General features: G+C 39.5%; 2 protein-coding genes across 2 annotated transcripts in view; one reads left to right on the top strand and one right to left on the bottom strand.

Moving 5' to 3' along the window:
• Positions 1-13,985, top strand: part of LOC116299587 (ATP-dependent RNA helicase TDRD9) — a 20,781-nt gene extending 6,796 nt beyond the window's left edge. Inside the window, exons 12-40 of the mRNA XM_031708260.2 lie at positions 210-307; positions 582-713; positions 1,139-1,304; positions 1,655-1,718; positions 2,514-2,577; positions 2,918-2,953; positions 3,185-3,244; positions 3,545-3,621; positions 3,866-3,902; positions 4,127-4,234; positions 4,408-4,508; positions 4,843-4,932; positions 5,357-5,464; positions 5,924-5,990; positions 6,127-6,171; positions 6,802-6,903; positions 7,438-7,563; positions 8,017-8,106; positions 8,795-8,920; positions 9,164-9,295; positions 9,643-9,762; positions 9,837-9,907; positions 10,448-10,576; positions 10,687-10,764; positions 11,068-11,206; positions 11,590-11,705; positions 11,857-11,923; positions 12,663-12,835; positions 13,294-13,985. Of these exons, the coding sequence (XP_031564120.1) occupies positions 210-307; positions 582-713; positions 1,139-1,304; positions 1,655-1,718; positions 2,514-2,577; positions 2,918-2,953; positions 3,185-3,244; positions 3,545-3,621; positions 3,866-3,902; positions 4,127-4,234; positions 4,408-4,508; positions 4,843-4,932; positions 5,357-5,464; positions 5,924-5,990; positions 6,127-6,171; positions 6,802-6,903; positions 7,438-7,563; positions 8,017-8,106; positions 8,795-8,920; positions 9,164-9,295; positions 9,643-9,762; positions 9,837-9,907; positions 10,448-10,576; positions 10,687-10,764; positions 11,068-11,206; positions 11,590-11,705; positions 11,857-11,923; positions 12,663-12,835; positions 13,294-13,432 (2,861 nt within the window). The 3' untranslated portion in view covers positions 13,433-13,985. The remainder of the gene's footprint in view (positions 1-209; positions 308-581; positions 714-1,138; positions 1,305-1,654; positions 1,719-2,513; positions 2,578-2,917; positions 2,954-3,184; positions 3,245-3,544; positions 3,622-3,865; positions 3,903-4,126; positions 4,235-4,407; positions 4,509-4,842; positions 4,933-5,356; positions 5,465-5,923; positions 5,991-6,126; positions 6,172-6,801; positions 6,904-7,437; positions 7,564-8,016; positions 8,107-8,794; positions 8,921-9,163; positions 9,296-9,642; positions 9,763-9,836; positions 9,908-10,447; positions 10,577-10,686; positions 10,765-11,067; positions 11,207-11,589; positions 11,706-11,856; positions 11,924-12,662; positions 12,836-13,293) is intronic.
• Positions 13,901-25,715, bottom strand: LOC116299588 (uncharacterized). The gene is made up of 15 exons (XM_031708261.2): positions 25,653-25,715; positions 20,914-20,988; positions 19,538-19,744; positions 19,016-19,147; positions 18,881-18,938; positions 18,450-18,592; positions 17,981-18,049; positions 17,812-17,893; positions 17,114-17,220; positions 16,681-16,797; positions 16,098-16,185; positions 15,354-15,505; positions 14,978-15,070; positions 14,517-14,678; positions 13,901-14,337 (listed from the first exon to the last, which is right to left on the bottom strand). Exons 1-15 carry the CDS (start codon positions 25,695-25,697, stop codon positions 14,206-14,208), a joined length of 1,662 nt encoding a protein of 553 aa, XP_031564121.1. The 5' UTR covers positions 25,698-25,715; the 3' UTR covers positions 13,901-14,205.

Genomic DNA, 25,715 nt, shown 5'->3' with positions numbered 1-25,715 from the left:
TGTTTAAGGCAGGTGGAGACATTTATCATTTTTCACTAAGCAGGAAAATAGTGTTTCATGAAATCTTAACTTTACTACATTGTGTATATTACAATAACTATAAAATCACATCCTGCAGAATTATTGACAAAATTAGACATACAGTACCTTTGCTTAAGATTATAGTCCAACAAATGATTATAGTAACAGTTGCTTTATTTTGTCTACAGGTCGAGCTGGTCGTGTTTCTGCTGGGACATGCTACAGAATGGTTTCCAATGAGTTCTATGAGACTTGCCTTACTGAATTTGGAATCCCAGAAATGCAGGTTTGTGTATTTGTAATAAAGACATTCTACCATTTTACCCTTTTTTCTCATCATCTCACCAGCCTAGGTGACATACAGGGCTAAGATCAGTGCTTCCCATCTCTTTCTGTCTTTCATCAGTAGTTTAATCTCTTCCAACACCTATTTCTTATGTCTTTTGGTCATTTTCCCATCTTTTACCCGCCCGTTTTTGAGAGTCTACCTCTCACACTTTTCTCTACCTCTAGTTATTATGAACGATTTCCATTAATTTTATTTTTCATTTGATTCTCAGAGATGTCCATTGGAGCAGATTGTTCTGCAAGTCAAATTGTTGGACCTGGGTGAACCAAGAGCCATCCTGAGGCTAGCACTTCAACCGCCTGACCTTGATGATATTGAAAGAACAGTTCTCTTACTTAAACAGGTATAAAGAAAATGTGTTAAATTATATACAGTCATCATGGTTATCATCTTCACCAATGGTAACAACAGCACCACTATCATCATTGTCAAGATACTTTGAATTAGATATTTTCAATTTCAATACACTGAAACAGCCGCCAGGCTGATCAAAGTCAGGGCACAGCTAACTAAAGGATTAAACTAGAGTTTTGTATGTTAGGTTTGAAATATTGAGGGAGGAAAACTGGAGACCTTGGAGAAAAACCCTTGAATCAAGGGAGAGACCTTAAAGCCTTTACTTACTTGTTTGAGAGTCTAGGATATTGCCACCAACATATTATCAAATTACTGTAATGCAAAGTGTCCAGGTAAATTGGTACTGTAATGTACTGTAATATTGTAAGTGTCTGGATAGACTATGTAATACATTGCACGTTAAATCACTAGGTCGGTGCACTGACCACCAAGATGAGGAATGGATACATCAATCCACACGATGGCGACCTGACATTCATTGGTCGAGTACTTGGGACTCTCCCAGTTGATGTTAGAATTGGGAAACTCATGGTCTTGGGATATGTTTTTGGGTGTCTGGAAGAGTGCATAGTCATAGGTATGTAATCAAGCACATAAAATATGAATGGCTGATCTGTATGGTCATTTGCATAGGAGAGCCATTGTAAAAACCATTAAGATCCAACATGAATATTGTATATTACTAGGAGTGTCTAGCTTTGTAAATTCATTTTCCACTACACTTTTGAGATTGGACTAAGTTTGACTGCAAATATCCAACTTTGAAAAACGTGAATTTATGAAAACGATTCTGTACCCAGTTTCTAAACTTCTTCGTAGTGATAACTTCTGTTGTGTTTTTTCTTCATAAACATACAAGTTTTTTTTATTAATGTCATGTATATATATTGCGACAAAACAAATGCCATTTTACTGTGAACATTTCAGGAGCATCACTTTCCCTCAAGTCCTTCTTCTCAAGACAGTTCAAAGAAGAACTTAAAACATACAGGTTTGTTCAGAAGCCTCAGCTCCTTGTTTTGGGAGACACGCTAATAGGGACCATTATTAGAAAGTTAACCAAATATTTAAAAGAAAATTCAAATTATATTGATACCCTGAAATAACCTCAGGACTGATCTAAGTCAGGGCACAGTGACAAGTCACAGATCAAATTAGAATTAAGCATGTTATGGTTATTTGTGGAGGGCAAAAGACTGGAGATCATAACCCAGAAAAAAACCCTTTGATTAAGGTAGAGACCTAACAAACAGCTCTACTCACGTGATGTGGAGTCCAGGATTTGCACCTGAGACCCCAGAGGTGAGAGGCTAGTGTACTCCCCAGGGGGGGGGGGGTACTCCACCAGAATTTGGGTAGGGGTGTTCCGCTGGGATTCTGAAAGGGGTACCCTGTTTATGACAAAAAAAATCGTATTTGTAGACCCTGTTTATGACAAAAGATATAATTAATTGCACTGAGTTCCTGTTTCAATTATCATGTCATCTCACATATCATTTTTTTACGACCATGGTAACCAGTTTCAGTCAATACGAAAGTAGAAATCATGAATATGACAAGAAACTCAGGAAGAATTTGGACCTTGAGTGAAATTGCATACCCTGTTTATGACAAGAAGCTCGAAAAACCATACCCTGTTCAGCGGATCATCCCCGTATAGTTCATATATGGGAGTCCCCCCCCCCCCCCCCCCCCGGGTGTACTCCCTATACACCACCCTTGAATCCCAATCTTTTTTAACTCATTCCTCTCATAATTAAATTAATTATAAAACTCATAATTATAGGAACAAGATGAACTGGGATAATTCAACATTCAGTGATTGTCTTTGCTCTCTTTCTGCCTACACAGTAAGTAAAACATACTTCACCATAATAGGCCATTTGTACTAACAGATCACATGACCCTACCCCCTTTAAAATCAGTACTTGTGTCAAAATAAACGCTAAGAATGAAAAGAGCATGGAACGGAGCATGCAACAAGAAGGCAAAGCTTCAGCTTGTAACATGTGATGCAGGAGAAATGGCATTAAAAATGTGAATTGAATATTTTATGAGGATTTGTATGAGGACATGTGGTGATCACATGACCTGCAAGTGTGGGTTACAGTAGAGGACCTTGGTTATTATGGGTAAGTTACTTATTTGTTTTTAAAACTGAATGCTGTTTTCCTTTATTTTCCTTTGCAGGAGTGGAGCAAACTAAAAGAATCCAGAAGCTTTGGGGTTTGTGCTTACAATAACGTGTTATAATGAATTGTTATTAGCTATCAATTCATTGACAAGAAAAATTGTATGACCATGTCCTGTGTATGATACCCTTATGACCCTCTCTCTCCCCCTTCCTTCCCCTCCCCTACACGCACACACACACACACACACACACACACACACACACACACACACACACACACACACACCATTATTTACTAAAAGTACTTTGAATTCCATGTTTAGGGCAATAGAGAAACACGGTGGTGTAGAGAAAATGGTATTCAAGTAGGGAGAATCAGAGAGGTGACTATAGAGATAATGCATTGGGGTCCTGGTTTAGATGAATGATACCTAGATGGAAATGATGCTGGATGACAATATCTGTTCAGAACCCTAGGATTTTGTAACTTTTAATAGGACCAAAAAAACTAGTACCATGAATCCTTCCTTTCCATTGTCTTTACCACTAAAGATCTATTAGTGATAGTCCACTTGCATAAGTGGCATCTGCACCTTGCTACTAAAACATTAAAATTGAACCTGTTTCCCTGTTGGACTTGGTACTAAATGCCCCATTTTAAGTGCAATATCTTTTCTTTCCAGGTTCATGAATTGGTGAATGAATTAACAGAAAGACTAAAGCACCTCAATGTCAGGTCTGAAAGATCTGTCCACAAAAAGTATGTATTCATCTTTTTATTTAATAATTTTGAACTTTCATCTTATTGTCAGGATGCACTGTAGATAAATCCATGCTGTGACTACAGAAGTTGAATGTGCTGCTTTTAACACATGATGTTTTGTGGTGCATAATGCACTATGGGAAAAAAATTTTTTTCAAAATTGTTTTCTCTGATGCATTGAATTAGATGATGGGAATGCTATTGTTAGTCACTATAAAAGCGTATTATTTTTGTCTTGTAGGAGAAATAAAACCCCCGAAGACATTCTTATCCTCAAGGTGAGGATAGGTTTTGAAACAATGAGGTGCAATGTTTACCTGCTCAACAGCTGGGGAGAGGAAGGGAAGAAATGAGGGGGAGGGGAGAGGAGAGGAAGCGAGACTAGAGGACACCAGATGAGAGGAGAGGAGAGAAGTCGAGAGGAGAGCAGAGAGGAGACAAGACAAGCCTCTGGAGACAACAGATTTCTGATCGTTGCTCTTATTTTTTCATCTTATTACAGCTGGTAATTGCAGGTGCTTTTTATCCCAACTACTTTCTGTCTGGAGACATTGATGAAGCTGAAGCCACAAAGCTCATGTCTGGACATGACTCATTCACTACCGTCATGGTCAGTACCCCTGCTTACCCCTGCTACACCCCTACACCACCCCCCTGATTCCAACTTTAACATGTACAACTAGGACTACTCGTGAGCTTAGAACGTTCAACATAAAATATCTGCCAGCTATTCAGATTAGTGGTATAAACCTCGCTAAGATTGATTTCATTCATTCATTAAAGGTAAGAGGAATGCCCCAATACGGTGCACAGTACAAGGCAGCTATCGCCAGGATGTTCCGAGACTGCGGCAAGGGAAAAGCATTGTACTTTGAGGAAACCAGGTAAGTAAACACTCCTTCACACCAACAAAATGTAGTCCCTTTTGGACTATAGACTGTTGATCACATGCAATCAGCAAAAGCCCCATTATTAGCTTTTAATGCTCTTAATGTACATGATTCATTTGTTAGAGTTCAGCGCCTGAACTGTGACTAGAAATTTATATATTTAAACCTGATAAAAGCAACACATTTTGTTGTTCTTTTGGCAGTTTATATTTTCGTCTATCGTATTGATTTCTTCGTTCGTTTGTTCTTTCGTTTGCTCATTCATTCGTCTTTCGTTATTTCATTCGTTCGTTCATTCATTCATTTATTCTTATTTTTTCATTTTTAGAGCATACATTGAATTTGACAAGTCTTCTACAGCTCATTCTGCCAGAGGTTCGACAATCTTACCTGCTGTTTACCTTGCTGTCAAGATGAGGTAAGAAGCACGATCAACTATAGCCGTGATTCTTCTCATTCTCTCACCCTCCCCCATCCTTATTCCATCTCCCTCCTCCTACCTTGCTGTCAAGATGAGGTAAGAAGCACGATCAACTATAGCCGTGATTCTTCTCATTCTCTCACCCTCCCCCATCTTTATTCCATCTCCCTCCTCCTACCTTGCTGTCAAGATGAGGTAAGAAGCACGATCAACTATAGCCGTGATTCTTCTCATTCTCTCACCCTCCCCCATCTTTATTCCATCTCCCTCCTCCTACCTTGCTGTCAAGATGAGGTAAGAAGCACGATCAACTATAGTCGTGATTCTTCTCACTCTCTAACCCTCCCCCATCCTTATTCCATCCTCCCTACTCCCTCAACCTGTGGTGTTGACTTGGATTTAATGTCATTCTTCTTCTTAGGGGATTGAGAATACCGCTGAACCTTTATATCGCAGAAGGAAATAATAGGAGAATCGAAAGGGAGTTAAGCAACTCAAGAGAAGAAGGAAATCGACTACGAACAAATAGGTAAAGATTAGGTTAATCTTATGGTGATGGTGGTGGTGATGATGGTGGTGGTGATGATGGTGGTGATGATGATGGTGATGATGATGGTGATGATGATGATGATGGATGATGATGATGGTAGTGATGATGATGGTGGTGATGGTGATGATGCATGGAGTGATGATAATGGAGATGATGTTAAGGTGAGGATGATGATGATGATGGAAATGGAGATGAAGATAGAGAATGGTGATGATGCGGGGGTGATGATAATAAATGATGATGATGTTAAGGTGAGGATGATGATGATGATAGTGGTGATGGAGATGGAGAATGGTGATGATGAGAATGAGAATGGTGAGAACGATAATGATGATGATAGTGATAGATATGATAAATGATACTATTGATAATGATTTAAAGACGAAAATAATGTTGATGATGATGATAATGTTGATGAATGTATATTGTATTTTTCAGAATGGCTGCCTCACTATCCCCTGGATGTCAACGAGTTTCCTTCGATACAACTAACCAACCCAGACAGGTGATACTCGTTATTATTGTATTTTCAATATATTTATTGAATGTTTTCGTTGTTTGTCAATGTTCGTTGTAGTGTTTTAGTATCAGAAAACTGGTTAAATCTTTCTAACCTATTCGTAACTTTGTTGTGTTCCCAGGTTGAAATCCCGTGTAAAGGTTACATGGAAGTCGTCGTAACATCGGTAAACATCCTTCATCCCCATGATAAAACCTACACATAAATGAATTGTCTTTAAGGATGCGTTTACATGGTACTGGACATATTTTTAACCGGTGAAAAAATTGACCAGTACATACCATTTACACGGACCCGTCTCCTTGACTTTCAAACAAGCCTGATAATTTGGACTTCACAAAATGCCAAAACTTAGTGTCCATGCTTGAAACTTAAGGCTAATTCTGTCATATTGTGTTTGTCAATACACTATCTTGGTCTGACAAAAGTATGCTCTCGAACCTTTTTGTATACTTTGAGAAAACAATGATTCGTTTTCTCACTCAAACTCTTCAATATTCTTAGAAAACGTGCTGAAATGCACGCATGCGCAAACGTTTCTCTCTAGTGTCTATCCGGACAAGGTATTCACACAGTACCGGTCAATTTTTTATCAAAAAATCAACCCCGATTTTGCAGGTCCCAAATTTGCATGTATAGGCGTATGACTGAATTTTTGGCTGGAAAGCACAGATCCATGCAAAGTTTCCACTGAAGAAATTTGCGTTTTTAGTTTCTTGAAGATTTTTCTTTACTTCAGTTTTAGAAAAAAAATCATGTTATTGTTCTTGTACTTATGTGTTGTGCTTTGTCGTAGCCTATCGATGTTGGTCATTTTTGGGTGGTGAATGCAGAGCAAAGTTCATCACAAGCATTTGCAGCCTTAGAATATCGAATACAAACGTTTAACTATCACGAGGTAAGATAAAACTTCTGGTTAGAAACTTCTCTTTACAAAATGACCGGCCTAGTGGGGTGATTTTCTCTAGATTTGTGGAACTTTAACATCGTGCAGTTTCGAGTATTGTTGGTTTTTAGTTGGTACGTAGTGGATGCCATTTAAGTGTGGAAGCTAGCGAAAACTATTTCATAGTGGAAGCCATTTGAGTGTGGAAGCTAGTGGAAGCTATTTGATTCAAAATTCTTTGTAGGTTCTGATTGGCTAATATAGAAAACCTTCTAAGTGTTCATAGTTTTGTTTTGTCGTGGACGAAGCCATTAGCCATTCCGTGGTTGAGACAAAACCTCTGTTTTAGGGGAGATATTTTCAAGATGGCATCTATTTCGTCCCCCAAAACAGACCACAATACACTACAATGCCAACTTGATCCAGATTTTTCCTCGACCTTGGACAAAGTCATTTCATGGGACGAGTCCTTGCTAATTGGTATTTCGGGGATTTTGAATGGTTCCAGTATTGTCATGACTGGAATTGTTATGTTTTATCTGTCAGCCTGTTGATCATCGATCCTGTCAAGTAGAGAGTTTCGTTCTGGCTCCTTTTGAAGGCACCCTCTATAGAGCAAAAGTGCTTAGTATCTTTGACGATTCAAGCAGACCAAGAAAATCATTTGTCAGGGTAAGAAAGGCATGATTCAGCGGCACATACATCTGATCTCTAGGCTGATCAAAGCCACAGATCGAACCCTGATACAACCTCTGGGCTGATCAGAGCCAGGGCACGGCTAACTCACAAATCAAACCCTGATACAACCTCTGGGCGGATCAGAGCCAGTGCTTGGCTAAATCACAAATCAAACCCTGAAACAACCTCTGGGCGGGTCAGAGTCAGTGCGCGGCTAACTCACAGATCAAACCCTGAAACAACCTCTGGGCTGATCTAAGTCAGGGCACGGCTAACTCACAGATCAAACCCTGAAACAACCTCTCGGTGGATCAAAGTCAGAGCACGACTAACTCACAACCCTGATACAACCTCTGGGCTTTTCAAAGTCAGAGCAAGGCTAACTCACAAGTGATGCAGAGTCTGACAACTCTTAACTTCCTGGTTTCTTTTTCTCTGTTGATCCAGGTTTTTTTCCTTGATTATGGTAACGTTGAAGAAGTTGAATTTAATGAAGTGAGAAAAATTCACCCCGAGTTCCTCAAGCTGCCATTCCAGGTTTGTGTAACTTTTCTTCTTTCGCGAGTTTCTGTCGTTATTAATAATGATATCATCAGCATCAGCATCATCGTCATCAACAACTACTAGTATCATCATCATCAAATGCCTTACTGTAATGCAAATGCTGAACGTACTATTGGTTACTATGAAATAACTGTTATAAATCTCGCATTCTGATTGGTTGGGAGAGCGTGCTTTATGAGGGCACACAGCACGCACGCGCCCTTTGCATTATAAAAGAAATAAAAAAACTTGCTTGCTGTGCCGTGTTGAGCTATAAAGCACTTGGGCAATCTCCTCGTGCTTTATGGCTGCACACAGGACGCGGGCGTGTTTTCTATTTCTTCGATACTTGTACATCATCATCATTATTATCATAATACCTCTATTTTAGGAGTATATGAAATTCATTATTGCCAATTACCGCTAGTCACAGCCATTCTTAATCACACGCGCCCTCTAGCGCTTGTTTCTGTCGCGATGAAGAAGCTTTTGGTGGACGTCAATCAAGGCGTTTCCATTAAATTCCATAGGCACGTGCCCTTATAGCATTGTTTTTCCGACAATGTCATGGAAACGCCTTGTGATTGACGTCCACCAAATCTTCTTCGTCCTCACAGAAACAATCGCTAGAGGGCGCGTGTGATTGAGAATGGCTGTATCATAACCTTCCTTGTCTTCTTAGGCCATAGAATGTGAACTGTGCGAAGTCCAGCCATCGTACTCTTCTAACTGTCCATCTGGAATGTGGTCTAAACAAGCATATGCCAGATTCATGCAACTGACAAATGGAAAAATGCTGGTTGCCAAGGTAACAAGTCTGCGTTCAATATACCTCTTTCGCTTGGACGTAATGTTTTTCCATATCAGACCACGTGTCATTCCCTAGAGTATCATTTCTTTGTTTAATAACGATCGAACGACCCCAGGCTTGAGATGCACAGAGATAACAGACAGCGCCATAGCAGTGTTCATCGGTGCCAAATACTACAGTCATTTCAAATATCTAAGAAGATTTTATGTTGGTACTTAAATGTTGTTGATATCCTTTTAGATTTATTCTCTGGTGCACGGGATCTTACGTGCTGATTTGTACGACACGATGACAGAAGAGGATATTCACATCAATCAGGTGCTGATCAGCGAGGGTCATGCGCAGTTCATGGAGGAGCCGTACTCCTCAAAGGTAGTACATTAAATTGAAGTCATTCATCACTTGTCATCATTCATCATTTGTCATCATTCATCATCTGTAACATACGAGGGTCATGCGCAGTTCATGGAGAAGCCGTACTCCTCAAAGGTAGTACATTAAATTGATGTCATTCATCATTTGTCATCATTCATCATTTGTCATCATTCATCATCTGTATCAGACAAACTCTGCCAACTATAACCAAGCGAATTCTTAAAATTAAAGCCCTGAAAATCCGCATATCTCATTCGCCTTATCATCCAGTGTGCCATACATATTCATATCGTAATATCAGAAATATAAAATGAGACAAAACGTTTTCCAAATATCACCTTTAGATGGCTCACCAACAAGCAGAAACACTACGAGGTGATGTCCGTGCATTAAACGACAATATGGACTGGCTGAACGAGAATAGCCCGGCATTTAATGACACGTCAGGGCAATACCTTACCAAGGTTAGTATACACCGAGTCAATCATAGATTATGATTACTCTTTATTGACGAGTACGGTTTTATTTTGATTCCAAGGTATCTTTACGTGGCCCGTATAGTCCGCTTGAGATGACTTTCTTTAGTATCACGAGTATAGGACGACTAAGGTAATGTAATGGTAATGTGAGGTAATGTAAGGTAATGTGATAAACAGAGAGACGAGGGTCTGCATTCTCGCAGGACAGTTACCAGGCAAAGGCGGAACAAACGCGTGGTAACCATGATAAATGGTACTAATAAGACATTAATAATACGCTGGACTCTGAAGATGATTTCCGCTCAGGTTGTCGAAACTTCAGTTGAGTCACCACCAACAACAGTCTTTTTCAAGACTACACCGCACCCGTACGATCACATTTCACACCAAATTGCTTACTATCAATCACGTGACTTTTTGGAGTTGACTGGGGGGCAAACAAGCGGTTGACTGAGGGGCAACTAGCGGATTCTAAGTCAAAACATATCAAAATAAGTCCTCAAACTATTGTATTTGACTATTTCTACGACATGAAACCAGTAAACAAGAGATCAAAACGACCTCCAAGATTCTACAAGCCATCAAAAAAGAGCTATTACCGGAAGTGACGTCTATTGATAGCAACCTATAAATGATGCTGATGACATGATATATTCTTTGTTATCCACAGGACAGCAAACATAGATATTGCCTCGGTAAACAGCGTTGCACTTAATGATCAGCCCCAAGACAATCATCAACGGCTTCTTGTTGCTGCTAACATAGGCATCAATGCCTCTGGGAACTCTGTGATTGCAAGGTAAACATGCTGAGTAGGTCTCTCCTCTGTCATTCTTTGTCTCTATGTTGTACTGTATCAAAACCAATAAAAATAATACTCAGTGACCTATTGATTTTGTTTGTCATTAGGGATACAACTTTGATGCCGAACATCCATGGACTACTTCCAATAGTTGCCTTAACATTTGCACCAGTCGCTGAAATGAGGTGAGCTTACATTTGTGTTGCTATTGCTCAGGTCTTGCAATAGACCAGTTTCGAATTCCAAATTACCGCTGTGTTCCTTGATTACTACTGATATTGCATAGTTCTTGTTGCTTTGAATGTAGCTAAATATAATTTTGAGAAGTTATTACCGAGGCCTTCTGGTCAGTTTGCTGTTGCAGGTTGCACCCCTCTTTGCTGCAGGGCCTACACACGGCCATGCATCATGGCAGATCAGTGCGATTCATTGCTGCTTAACTGTTATACACAATACTGATGATTTGTTTTGTCATGGATGTATTTTAGAACTGACCCACAGAAGCATCAGTACACAGGAGCACTGGTCGGTCTGGGGTATGACGCGCAGACTAACGAGCCCCTTCTGCCTGACCATGATATAGAACTAACTTTCGATGTTGAGATCAACCAAGAAGACTTGATTATGGTGAGTTAGTATTGAGTTTGTTTTTGTCGTATATCTATTTATTCCATCTAATCCCTTTACAGCCATCAACCTATCCACGCAATACTATCCAAACATACATACCCATTGACCCATTTATACATTCATTCCATCCATCCATTCATCAAAACATACAAACATTCACTCACCTACCCTCCAATCCATCCACTAATCCATCCACCAAACATCCTCCCATTCATTTGCCCACCTTCCACCCATTCATTCAACCACTCACCCATTCATCCGCCCACCCATTATCCGCCAACTGGCCATCCACCCATTCATCCACCCACCCACCAACCCATCAACCTTCTCGCACCCACCCCAACCATCCACCTATTAAATCATTTCCTTTTCTTTGCCAGATCAATTCCCTTCGCACTGGTATCAACCTGGCGTTCAGCAACGAGGGCGTGGCAGCTGAATGGGGATCAGGAGCCATCGGGAGAATTCAACAGGCTTGTCGAAAAAATATTATCTCGTAAGTAAAATAAATTACTGACTATTTCACGAGTTAAGTAAAACAATTCCATTACTCTAGAGTGATTTACACACGCTATATAGATATCTTCCTAGATTGTTGATGTTTTTATTGTATACAGTCGTAAGGATACTTTCTTTTTTATCTCCAGTTTAGTTCTCAAGAAACGAGAAGACAGAAAACCACTGTCATTCAAAAGGCAACTTCGATGGAACCAGGTAACCGCGGGAATGGAATCCTTGCAATATTAGCATTTGTTCTTCTATCTCTTACCAAGTTTATCTTATTCCAATCGAAAGATTAAACCCCCGCTTCCCCTTTCCTAGAAACCGTTTTTTCCCCTAATGGCTTACTCGCAGATCGAACCTTGAAACAACCTCTGGAATGAACAAAGTCAGGGCACGGATAACTCACAGATTGAACCCTGAAACGACCTCTGGGCTGATCTAAATCAGGGCAAGGCTAACTCACAGATTGAACCCTGAAACGACCTCTGGGCTGATCTAAGTCAGGGCATGGCTAACTCACAGATTGAACCCTGAAACGACCTCTGGGCTGATCTAAGTCAGGGCATGGCTAACTCACAGATTGAACCCTGACACAACCTCTGGGCTGATCAAAATCAGGGCGCGACTAACTCGCAGATTGATCCCTGAAACGACCTCTGGGATGATCTAAATCAGGGCACGGCTAACTCACAGATCGAACCCTGAAACAACCTCTGGGATGATCAAAGTCAGGGCTCGGCTAACTCACAGATCGAACCCTCGAATCAAGGGAGAAACCTAAAAAAACTCTACTCACATGTCACGCCTGGTCCAGGATTCAGACAGAGACACCAGAGGTGATAAGAGAGTGCAAAACTTGACCACCATCCTTTTTACCACAGGGAGTCCAACCCCCAGCTAACTAATTACCAATGCTTAGTATTTGTTTTTTTCAAATCCTTTCTTCCAGATTGATCCAAAAGATATCCTGGTCCCCAGTACAGACGATAAAGACGATACCCCAGACCTTTACCAGTTACATAATGGTATCGCTATCACAGGACAGTTCCTGGACAGCGATACACCGGCTAAAGTCCTCGAAAGACGAAAAATGAACCAAAAACTACACGAGTTGGCGGGAAGGTACCATTTAAAAATGTTTAAACAAAAATATAAAATAAACGATTTTTATATCCTCCTATAGAGCGTTTTCACGTGATGTCATAGCGGTCATATTGGTGTACCAGAACAATACATTTTTTTCCTGGGGGATTAAACACTATTTTTATGCAAAAACTGTGCAGACAGTTTCTATTGTTTGGTACACTAATATGGCTGACTTCTCACGTGAGATAAACGCTCTATTAGCCATTCCAAGATTGAGGGAAAAAAACTAGGTTGTGTTGGTATTACAGTGCATTTTAGGAACGAAATAGACGCTATCTTGTAAATGTCCCCTGAATCAGCCCCACAATACACTGCAATGTAAACTAGACCCACGTTTCCATCCAACTCGGAATGCTTGATCTCCTTTGGTCCTGAAAACGTTTTTTGAAATAGGTGTATATATTTTTTTGTTTATCATTTTTTCGTTGTTTTAGATCCTCAGAGCCATTCACCGATGACGTCGTATGCGAACTTTGTCAGGTTCGTTGCCGTCATCCTCGTGGAGTTTCTCTACATCTTTCAAGTCGATGCCACAAGGAAGAAGAGAGCATTTTATACGAAAATTACCCTTGATAATCGCAGGTACGAGGTACTACAGGTATTAAGGTACGAGAGCAAGAGGTTTGGATTTTGGATAACGATATTTTCCAGAAAGTTCCATCGGGATAGCTACGTTAGATTGTTTCTGTTGGGTTACCTGTGTGTTTCCAGAATGGCTTTCCTGGGATACATGTGCGTTCAAATCAAGGGATTGGAATATCGAAATACGAGTATGTTACCAGAAAGGTCTATTGGGATACCCACGTGCTTCTGGAATATTTCTGTCGGAAAACCTACTTGCTTCCGAAATATATCAGTTGGAATACCTGTCCATTACCAGGCAGATTATCTTTGCTGGGATTCCTGTGTGTCCCAAGAACGAACAAATATTTGTAGAAGGAACAAATTACATTTCAGTTGAAAAAAGAGATATTTGAAAATGTTGGAATTCATTAAGAAAAGGCGTCGTTACGAACAAATATTAAGGATATATATAAGTAGTGCTTTGATATTTTCCATTTATTAGTTTACACCAATCAAATGGTTGGCTTTGTTAATCTCGAAATAAACCCAGTCTCCCTCTATTGACATGTGTTTCGATTCAGTTTCTAAAAGGAAACCGTTCTTGTACAAGTGAGAATGTTCAAGAGCCGTATTCTGCGTTCATGGGTATCGACTAACTGCCTGTGTACAGGTGCCGTTGGAGGGACATGAGAGTTGTTAACTTGCGCATGCATGACCTGTTATCAGCAGACACAGCGGTGTGCTGTGGAAAAAGCCGTATTTTGCATGCGTTCATGCCATCGTCAGTATAAGTTGTTGAAGGTGCCATGGGAGAGTGCCATCTTTTTTTTCCTCATCACTTGAGTCCTTGTGCCATCAGCAGGTCGATTTTTAGATTCACTCAAGGATAGACTCTCGCTCTTCTTGGCCGCCATCTAAGAAAAAATTTATATTAGTTAAGATCTAATGCATCAGCAAGTTTCGTCAATGCATATAGAGAAGGCGCATTCCCAGCTAGAAACCATATCCAATGCAGCAGCCTAATTTGAGTGTGTACTTGGTCTCCACCAGAAAACTGAAACTTCTGACGCACGTGATATTATAGATCACATACCTCTATAGCCCGTGCCATGCGGGCATCTCTATTGTGCGTCACGAAGCTTGTTGCCCGACACGTGACTTGATGTGAAGCGTTAGTCACGCGACCGGTACGACCAACGCGATGGATGTAGTCTACCACTGAGTTAGGGAAGTCAAAGTTGATTACGTGAGTCACCTGAAAACAATACAGTAAAAGCAATGAGTATAAAAGACACGGCACGGACTTTCGTTCATGCAATCAAAGCGCGAAAAAATACTGCTTATCCAAACGAAATAAGTGCGCTGTAATGGTTATGTCATATCGACATTATGACCTAGTAAAGTACGAAATCTTAAAACATAAAGACCCTAAAATATTTTCTTCGGAATCTGCAGCCGTTATAATATGTAACCTAATGTATTAATCAGGTAGCACAAATGGTGGACTAAGTATCCCGCTCTATCATTACGCGATTGGTCGGGGATGAAACTTACGTCACTAGTATCCAGTCCTCTGGAGGCGATGTCTGTGCAAATTAGTATATCAGCGACATGATTCTGGAATTCCTCAAAGCGTTCACAACGAATCTGAAAAAAAAATAGAGCAAGAACACGAGAAGTTAACTGCCATGAGGACAAGTGACAGGTCACGTGACCCTACCCCCTTAAATCGAGTAGTTATGTCAATATTAATCCCAGAAATCAAAAGAGCACCTCGATATTTAAGTAGGCGAAGTTTTAGCTCATAACGTTGACTATAGGAGAAATGGAATTAAATATAAAATTGAGGATTTATATGGAAAGAATGCACTGGATGACAAGAGATTGCAGCCACTGGCCTATAAAGAACCAACAGAGAGCAGACGTTCACCTGTGGTGGTATATTGCCGTGTAACCGTATGAACTTCGTGCCACACTTGTGAAGATGATGTCCAAGCCAATCACAGCTCGAGGTTGAGTTACAGAACACCATAGTACGACATCCTTGGCGGGAATCCTTCTGTAACAACTTGACCAGTTTTTCTGCGGATCAAAGTTATTTATTTTTAAGGATGATGTCAAAACAATAAGCCTTTTCACAGTTTAAGAATCGATTCCACTGCGCATGCGATTTTATCCCGAATTTCTCACCTTCTTTTGTTAATTAAGAACAAAAGAAGGTTTAGACAAAAGAAGGTGAGAAATTCGGGATAAAATCGCATGCGCAGTGGAATCGATTCTAAAACTATGAAAAGGCTTATTGTCATCTTACGAACCAAACTTAGAGGGGAGGGTTGGGGATACCCTGTACTTTTCACCTCTGGAAGTGAAATCCTGGATTCTATACAAAGTATTTCTGTATAGGACACCCAGTACCAAGCATCTCAAAGAGCCCGCGAAGGGGGCGGTGTACTTCCCAAGACCAACTACCTTGACAATAAAATCGGACTTCTTCGGTCTATTATTTTATTCTTGCACTAAATTCTTACCTCGGGGTCAAAGCAATGAAAAATATTAACACCAAAAGAAGATTTCAATCCTCAAGAGAACTGAATTCTTTTGTTTTGACCCCAGAGTGGGAATTAGAGCAGGGACTTAAAGTTCAAGGTCGTTGTTGAGGAGGAAAAGGACTCACCTGCCTTATCCTTCTGGTTCATCTTAATGAATCTGTGTTGGATGTGGGGTAAAACTCTGTGTAGTCCAGACGTACATTTAGTGATACCCTGAAGAAAGGATCAACAGAATAACAACAGGGGTTTATGGAGGTGCTTGAAAGTCTCTTATAACAGAGGCAGATTGAAGTCCTCGAAAGTGTGGGATAAAAAAGAGAGGTTCCTTTAGGAAAAAGCACTTCACTCCCTTCCTCTGAAGAAAAGATCAACAGAACAACAACAGGGGCTTATGGAGGTGCTTGAAAGTGTGGGATAAAAAAGAGAGAGGTTCCTTTCGGAAGAAGCACTTCACTCTGTATGCATTAAAAGACTTAATTATACATGGAATCCCAACAAAAAGCAGACATCACTAACCGGTACGAGAGAATACAGGGAAGAAGCACTTCACTCTGTATGCATTAAAAGACTTAATTATACATGGAATCCCAACAAAAAGCAGACATCACTAACCGGTACGAGAGAATACAGGGAAGAAGCACTTCACTCTGTATGCATTAAAAGACTTTATTGTACATGGAATCCCAACAAAAAGCAGACATCACTAACCGGTACGATGTCTGCGAGAGTAGACACAATAAGATCATCAGGTAAAGTTGCTCCAACGATGGTTACTTGAGTGGCGATAGGTAGATGATTAGGAGGCGGGGGCTTTGACTCACGCACCTGTGAATAGTCAACACATTATTAACAATCACAGTTCGTGACACCGCACGTTTTACAATCATTCTCGCAAAAAATGTTTCACATTTATGTCTGTGCAAATGTTCATTCAAAAACTAAAAAAGAGAAAATACGAAAAAGGTGAAGAATAAAAGAAAAATGAACAAACGGCTCATGGACATAACTTAGCACACTTAACACACTCACTCTTCTCTCCTGCTTTCCCTTCTCATCTATTTCCCTCCCCTCTCCCCTCCCCCCTAGTTTTGTCCAACCTCAGTACACAATTATTCCCGAGAACTCATCATTCTTCACGTACATGAACAGTATGAAGGATCTCCATGGTAAGACTCTTGAACGAGCTGTCAAACATGGTGTCTGCCTCGTCGATGACAAGATAAGCCAAGTCAGAGAAGAACAAACGATCTAACGAGAGAAAAAATATTTAGCTACATGGAACCCTAGAGTTCATATTCCGAGACCATACACATTCAATACTATTGTATTTTCTTACATATGGGACATGATTAGATCGGCGAATCCAAGGACAGGGGTTGAATAGGCCCTTTGCAACGGTCCCGTGTCTGTACTGGACTGCAAAATTTATGTTTTTATATTACATTGGTGATTCTGTTTAGGTGCTTGTAAAGAACTGAATGAAAAGATGTGTATCCAGCGTGTTACGAAATGCAGTTTTATTACGATCTCTCAAAACAGGTTGTAGAAAGTTTGTTTGCAGTCCAGTAAATGTCACCCATGGGAATCAAAATGTTCATTCATTTGCTCTCAGTGAATAAACCAGCACGTGATTGCTTAGCTGCAAATACCATAAAACCCCTAGCTCCAGTCAAGTGTCATTTAGTTCATTAATGCGCACAAAAAATGTTATCACTATTCACTACCGCAAGTACGACAGTGGCGCAGCTCAACGGGGGTCGAACTAAAAGCAATTAGAAAGCAAAATGTCCGCTGTTTCTACTTGTTTTTTCTACTTGTCTTTTCTTCTAAATATAGTACCTTTTTGTCTATACTTGAGTAACGTTCCAGGTGTCGCTACAATCAAATCTACAGGTTTCTTTAGGCCTTCTCGAGCAAATTTCTGTTTAAAAAAACACACAATATAATAGATACGCAGCATAACTTGAGGAATCAAAAGCAGAAATTTTATTATTTCTGACTAACTTACTTGTTTAAGACCGCCAATAAGACCTATGGACCTGAACCGGGCATGATGGCAGAATGACTTGGCTACTTTCTAGACGAAACATTTTTTAAAACGAAATGAAATTTGTTATGATGAAAGTTGCCACGCCCTTTGAAGGGCTGTATTTCTACGTACCTAGAAATACTGTCTAACATATTGCAACCATTACTCCCCGAGAGGGTCTCCTCTGTGGGGTTCCCTCCACACACACTAGCACAACGTTCTCTTCCTGGTACCACCGCACGTGCTCTGTTCTACTCACCAGGACCTGTATCGCTAGTTCTCTTCCTGGTATATACCACCGCACATGCTCTGTTCTACTCACCAGGACCTGTATCGCTAGTTCTCTTCCTGGTATATACCACCACACATGCTTTGTTCTACTCACCAGGACCTGTATCGCTAGTTCTCTTCCTGGTATATACCACCACACATGCTCTGTTCTACTCACCAGGACCTGTATCGCTAGTTCTCTTCCTGGTACCACCACACATGCTCTGGGTCTTTGTAATCTTGCTACGATACCGTGTCTTTCTTCGTCTTCTCTTAAATGATGGACTACTGGTGCAAGGTATGCTATAGTTTTACCAGATCCTGAATACCAAAACAAGAAAATTACATCAGCTATCTACTAGGAAACTATCCTCCGAATAGGCTCTTGGAGGAAAGGCGAACCGAGGTGAGACAAGGTGGTGGGGTGAGGCGGGACGAGTCGGTGAGGTGAGGCAGGGCGAGGTGGTGAGGTGAGGTGGCGAGGTGAGGCGGGGCGAGGTGGTAAGGTGAGGTAAGGTGAGGCAAGGCGAGGTGATGAGGTGAGGCGAGGCGAGGTGTAATGTGGGGAGGTGATGAGAGGAGAGCACTTTTCCATGTTCCCATACTGACCTGTCTGTGCAGCGCTCATCACGTGTTTTCTCTGTAATATACTTGGTACTGTAACCATCTTTGGTGTCAGAAAATAAACAAATCAATAGTAAACAACTAAATATGCTGCATATGGTGCATGTCCCCTTGTTATACCTGTATTACTGTAGGTTGTGTTATGTTCATGGCATCCAAAGCCTTCAGTACATCATGACGTAATCCAAGGGATTCAAAGGATGACACACGCTGTTTGAAGTCCATGTTATTATCAGGAATGAAGGCTGGGTTCTAGTGAAAGAGGGAGGGTCAAGGAGGGTCAAACATTTTTATTTTGATGAAAGTTGTTGACTTAAAAGAAGGGTCATGGATTTCTTACCGAGTTAAAGGGGGAGGGCTTCAACTATGTTTTTAAAGGTTTACTGCGAATAACCTAGCCCCCCTTCCCCCCCAAAAAAAAGACGTCCCTTCCCTAGAAGTGTACGTCCTGTCACAACGGGAGCTGATAAGAATTACTGGTGGTTTATGAGTATGGAATGCTGTGCCGATGACGCAAGTTCCTAAGGGGGTTTGACGTTCATACTCTTCTAGTGAACCTTCAAATTTTGAATTACGGGCTCAGTGATTTCAGTGCCCCTTCAAGGCCTTTTCCATTACAATATTAATCCTTAACTTCCATACCTTGGTTGTTGCTTCAATGGTGAACTCCCTCGGACCAGACGAAACAGAAGCAGCAGGGTCGCTATCTACGGCTGCTGTTCTGTCTTGCTTTACTTTGCCAGTATTTATTGCTGGAGTTGTTGTTTTAGTTAACATTTTCTTGCTTGACTTTTGTTTCTGAAACTGTTTTGTGCCATCCTGTCTCGACGAATTCTTTCGTGTCGTATTCTAAGAAGAAAAGATAGAATATTAACCTCATGTAAGCAGAAACTAAAATGAAGATGAAGATTTGTATCCCACTAGACAGTGCAATACTACAGACACTGTACCAAGTATATTATGTATCACTGTAGGACAGCCCTAATACGAGGTGGGTCTTCCGACAGCATGTCATATTGGTCTGGTTTTCAAAGGAATTTCCTCTGATGATGGCGGTGATGGTAGGTAATTCATGGTGTTGGCAATGATGATGATGATGATAGTGGTGGTGTTGGTAGGTAATTCATGGTGTTGATGGTGTTGATGATGATGATAGTGGTGGTGATGGTAGGTAATTCATGGTGTTGGCAATGATGATGATGATAATAGTGGTGGTGATGGTAGGTAATTCATGGTGTTGACAATGATGATGATGATAATAGTGGTGGTGTTGGTAGGTAATTCATGGTGTTGGCAATGTTGATGATGATGATAGTGGTGGTGATGGTAGGTAATTCATGGTGTTGGCAATGATGATGATAATAGTGGTGGTGTTGGTAGGTAATTCATGGTGTTGGCAATGTTGATGATGATGATAGTGGTGGTGATGGTAGGTAATTCATGGTGTTGGCAATGTTGATGATGATGATAGTGGTGGTGTTGGTAGGTAATTCATGGTGTTGGCAATGATGATGATGATGATAGTGGTGGTGTTGGTAGGTAATTCATGGTGTTGGCAATGTTGATGATGATGATAGTGGTGGTGATGGTAGGTAATTCATGGTGTTGGCAATGTTGATGATGATGATAGTGGTGGTGTTGGTAGGTAATTCATGGTGTTGGCAATGTTGATGATGATGATAGTGGTGGTGATGGTAGGTAATTCATGGTGTTGGCAATGATGATGATGATGATAGTGGTGGTGATGGTAGGTAATTCATGGTGTTGGCAATGATGATGATGATGATAGTGGTGGTGATGGTAGGTAATTCATGGTGTTGGCAATGATGATGATGATAATAGTGGTGGTGATGGTAGGTAATTCATGGTGTTGGCAATGTTGATGGTGGTGGTGATAATTTGTGATTTCGATGATATTAATGATTATGAATATGATAACGGTTGTTGTCTGTTAATTGTGTTAGTTGGTAGACTGTTCATTTATCATCCTCATAGGGAAGCACTCAGTACCAGCACACCTGTTTGAAACTGTTCTTCTCTATTACTCTCCTTGCAATTCTTGCCATGCACTGGACACGTAAAAAGCTTGTGATCTACGAAACACAAAGGCAACAGATTTCATCTCATGATGTTATCCTAACATGAGAAGTTGTGATATGGGATATATAAAATCAAAAAAAGGAAAGCAAAAGATAGAGTGAAAATGTGGGAAATTAAGGGATGCAATGTGTTCATTTGCAATTTCTTTAAAACTTGCTGACTCACTAGCATAATTAATTTTCAATAACAACTGCTCATTCCTCCCCCACCCCCCAAATGAAAATAAAAAAGTAAACAGAAAATTAATCAGTAAAAAAATATTTATTACATTTTATTCTTAATTTAAATAGGCTTACATAATGTAATGGGGGAATGGTAAACATTCACACCGTTTTGGGGTGTTCAACCCATGAATGAGCTTCTCCACGATCGAGTATAAGTACTGTTTAATAGACGGAGGGACAGCCGAGTGGTTTTAGACCCGATAAAACACCATCTGTGAGTTTATTAAACGGCTTAAAAAAACATGATGTATGTTTTCGTATTGTACCGAATAGAGAAAATCCAAGTTTAAGTTTATGCAAATGAAGACGAATCTATATCAGATATAAAATCACCTTCATGGTCATGATTTCTATTGTGTTTCCTTTATGAATTATTAATGAGTTTTTTAAGCTAAGTATAAATAAGCTTTCCTTGGTATGTCCCTCTTATTTACCACGATTTTTGTCATCTACCCATCAAAATGTTGTGGACTCACAAGTAGTAGCCGAGGGGGTCCACAACATAATTTGTTGGCTAGATGACGAAAAAAGTGGTAAATGAGAAGACATACCAAGGAAAACTGGAGGAAATTGTTTTGTTTTTACCACAAAAAATTAAAACATATACTACAAAAACAAGGTAAAATTTGAAAGGAAAATGGGGTTTCAGCATGCATGATTTGCTGAGGTAAATTAATCAGTGTGTCCTCCTTTTTTTCCGGCTCTAAACCAATCAGAAAGTGAGAAAATTCACAATAGTGGTAAAAAGGTATATTGAATATGTTTGCTTGTTTTTTGTTTGTTTGTTTTTATTACTATTTTGAACGCCTGTTTTTATCTTTTCTTGCTCTCGTATTCTTAAACCATATGTACACAGCCTTCTCAGTAACAGGACTTTTTCCTTGTCGAAATTCTGAAGCATTAAGTTCACAAACATAGCTGTTAATCACAGATTTGTTTGGGGAGGGGTCCTCTTTGAACCATTCTTTTAATCTTGGCACTTCATGAAGTGGATCAAACGAAGTTCTGTGCCGAGAGAGTGGAGCTGATGTTTCGCTAAAACTTTCTATTGCACTTTGATCATTGTGACTCTCTTGTGTCTGAATACCGACGCAATGTTGAGACATCTTGTCTTGTATATTTGTGCAACTGTTCGTGTTGGAGTCATCTTGTTCTGTTCTAGGTGTCACTGACTGTAATGAATTCAATAATTTATATAATCCACATAAGTTTTTCTTTAAGCTGACAATCTTGTCCTGGCTTGCTTGTTCAAGTGGTGCTACACAAGTGAGATGTGCTATAACATCCTAAAGAAGGCAAAATGTAAGACATTAGAACTTGAAATTTTTTTACAGAGTGACAAGTAAAACAGTTTTAGAAGCACTTGTCACTAAAATTAAAATATAAATAAGTACATACTAATAATATGCACCGTACTGTCAACACATCCACAAGTTTTTGATATTTTTGACATCTTTTTGACAACTCTTTGACCAGTTTTAATTGTGCTCTTTATCACTCACAAATTAGGTATCAATGCTTCACTTTGATATTTCAATAGGTGGAGCTTGTACATCGATGTAATGAAATTTCGTGGAAGCGTTCATGGTACAGCACATAGCACAGTAAACACATTATATGTTAACTTCACCTTTTCCAACTGAGAATCCTTCTTTGACAGCTCATGTACCTTGTGTTTATCCAACAAATGTCTCAGTTCTGTTATAAGTCCTGCACCTTGATCTTCACTGGTTATTTGTGGATTGTGTATGGCTTGCTGTGCACCATGGGAATCTGCTTTTCTGAATGATATAAAATAAACAAATTATTCACATTCAAGCAGGATTTTTAGCAACTCTGCATCACTAAATGATGATTTTTGAAAATAAGAACCTGTTTTTCATTTTCTAGGCTAAATAGGTTCTTGTTTAAAGGGAGTATAAATGACAAATTTGAGGCTAACCAGTCCTTAATTTCCAGGTTCTTACTTGCAGATTTTTACTGTAGTCCAAAAAAAGATATAAAGGTAGATAATAATGTATTATGTCATCATTGAGTCAGTTTCTTTTGTTCAGTGGCAGTCTTTATCCTTCATATTCACCCAACTTAATTAAACAAATATAATGTCCAAGTTGTTATCTAGTTATTTACCTCCCGAGGAGGTCAATATCTAGTTATCAACCCAGCTTTACGAAACTTCCCCAATGATGACTTAAGGCAGTTATATACCTTATACCTCGATGGATATATGATATATTCACCTTGGGTTTTTGTATTTCATATCCACCTTGGTAACAGTATGATTATTATGATTATTATATTTATATAGTGCTCTATATAGAAGGTGGAGAATAAGAATGATGCTGCAGAGTAAATAACAAAATGCCGACAAGAAAATCAGTTATGCGTATTTACCTGTTGATGTAAGGAGCAAGGCTAAATAAGGGGTTAAAGTAGTCAGGCATGTTGGCAAACACTTCTTCAAATGTTGCTGTTGTGTCATCCACCAGGTCATCGATACAAATCCATTTCCAATTTGATCTCAGTTTTACTAAAACTTTTTTCAAAAATATACCGTTAGCATTTAAAAGACAAATTGTTAGATGTGAAACGTGAAATGCCCACCAAATAAACCTCTTTGGGTCTTTGGGTTGATTCCTGGACTCAGCATCACATATTGATGGGTTGCAAGCATTCCCAAGAAAGTGAAAAGACAAAGCATGGCGGTCATTCTGATGCCCTTAACAATGGATGCTAATTAGAAATCTTTTGTGAAATGGCACCAACGTTCCCCTTAGAGGCCATGATGAAGTAACATGCAATTAAAGAATAAGTAAAGTTTGTTTGTTCTCTCCTTTAACTTGAGATTTTTTCTACTGGTTCTCTGCTTTTCCTTTCTCCACAAAACCTAACTTGCTAAATTCTTATTTGATCTGTGAGTTAGCCATGCCTTGACTTAGATTAGCCCAGAGGTTGTTCCAGGGTTCCACCTGTGAGTTAGCTGTGCACTACTGTAACTTAGATCAGCCCAGAGGTTGTTTCAAACTATCAATAAAATTAGAAATAAACATACCTTGTGCTTCTGAAGCATCACAATTACTACCTCCTTTTTTGATCTTCTCTTGCAAAAAATAAACAACTTTGACCATCTCATTTTCAGCCAGTTCTTCAGCAACATCTTGTAATAAACAGTCACTTCTGACAGCAACACTTTTTAGAGTTTTATTTCCAATTTCCAGATCAATCAAAAACACATTTTTCTCTGTGCCAGTACTTTTCTGTGAGTCTCGTTCTATATTACTGGGTGTATTTCCATCAAAATATAAGATATTTCCATTCAATTTTGAAGCTTCAGCGACATGGTCAAACTCAGCTTCTGATTCCCAAGAATTCTCAAGCTTTACTTCCATATTTTCACTCTGTTTTCTCATGCTCGTTAATATGTCTTCCATTATGAAGTTTTTAAAGTTACAGTTAAAAACTATCCAATAGCAAAGAACCACTTCCGTATGTAGTCTCCCTCTTTGGTCAACTCCTCGGACACTATCTTGAAAGTGTAGTACAGTTTTATTATTACCAGCAATCCATTAATCACAAACACATCTGAAGAACTGTGGCAGATCCCTCAATCCAAAAGACTGTGCCATTTTAAAGTCTATGAGATTAAATTTTGACATGAGATGGCATCTTAAAAATTGGAAAAATATTGGTCCACCCAATAGATATCACATTTAAGTTCTTTTTTTCTTTTCTTTTCTTAAATTTACACTGTACATGTAGCAAGCAACCAAGTTAGAAGAGTCGGGCCAAATATGTTTTGTTAACAACCAAAATGCCAGAAAGTATTGCTCTAGCTTTTATTCTCATGGGAGAGCATGCCCACTCACCTCACTACTTAGGATCTGATTGGTCAAGAAGTGTGCTGTATTAGTAAATAGAGCACAATTATGCTGAGACCATATGTGTGTGGCCAGTTTTTCAAAGAAGTATAAAAAACAGCATGTTTTGTGCCAAAAGCATTACAGAAGTGTGAGAAGCTCTTGTATATGGCTTACACTTATCTAAACACTTTTCTTTTTTTGCTTTTATCGCTTTGCTTTCAGACAATATATATGCACCAACAGCTTATATTTGGCATGTAACTATACGACAAGTTATCCCAAACAACTTCAAGATGTCTACATAAACCTAGTGGTTTTTCAATCACTAGCGACAGGCTTTCCGAAAAAAATGTATTTTGTAAATAAAAGGAAACTGAAGCTTATCTGCGCCTTTCTATAATAACAAAACATATTTTTAAGGTTCAAAAGCTAGATATTTAGCATCAGCTCTTCGCGAGTAAAAATGAAATTCAGAGCTATACTTAACACAAGATCGCGAGAACAAAAGATATAACTAGATCAAATGGATTTAAGGTTTTTAAAAAAAGATCATTAAGAGAAATGCGATCTTACCGATGGAATGCCATGTTTTTCGATTCTTTGCAGAACTGCCGCCATATTGGATTATGATCACGA

Source organism: Actinia tenebrosa, unplaced genomic scaffold (assembly GCF_029948245.1).
Source record: "Actinia tenebrosa isolate PJP-AT-01 unplaced genomic scaffold, QUT_ActTen_1.0 PGA_scaffold8__29_contigs__length_14323225, whole genome shotgun sequence".
Lineage (NCBI taxonomy): Eukaryota > Metazoa > Cnidaria > Anthozoa > Actiniaria > Actiniidae > Actinia > Actinia tenebrosa.
This window is presented reverse-complemented; position numbering and strand designations above follow the sequence as displayed.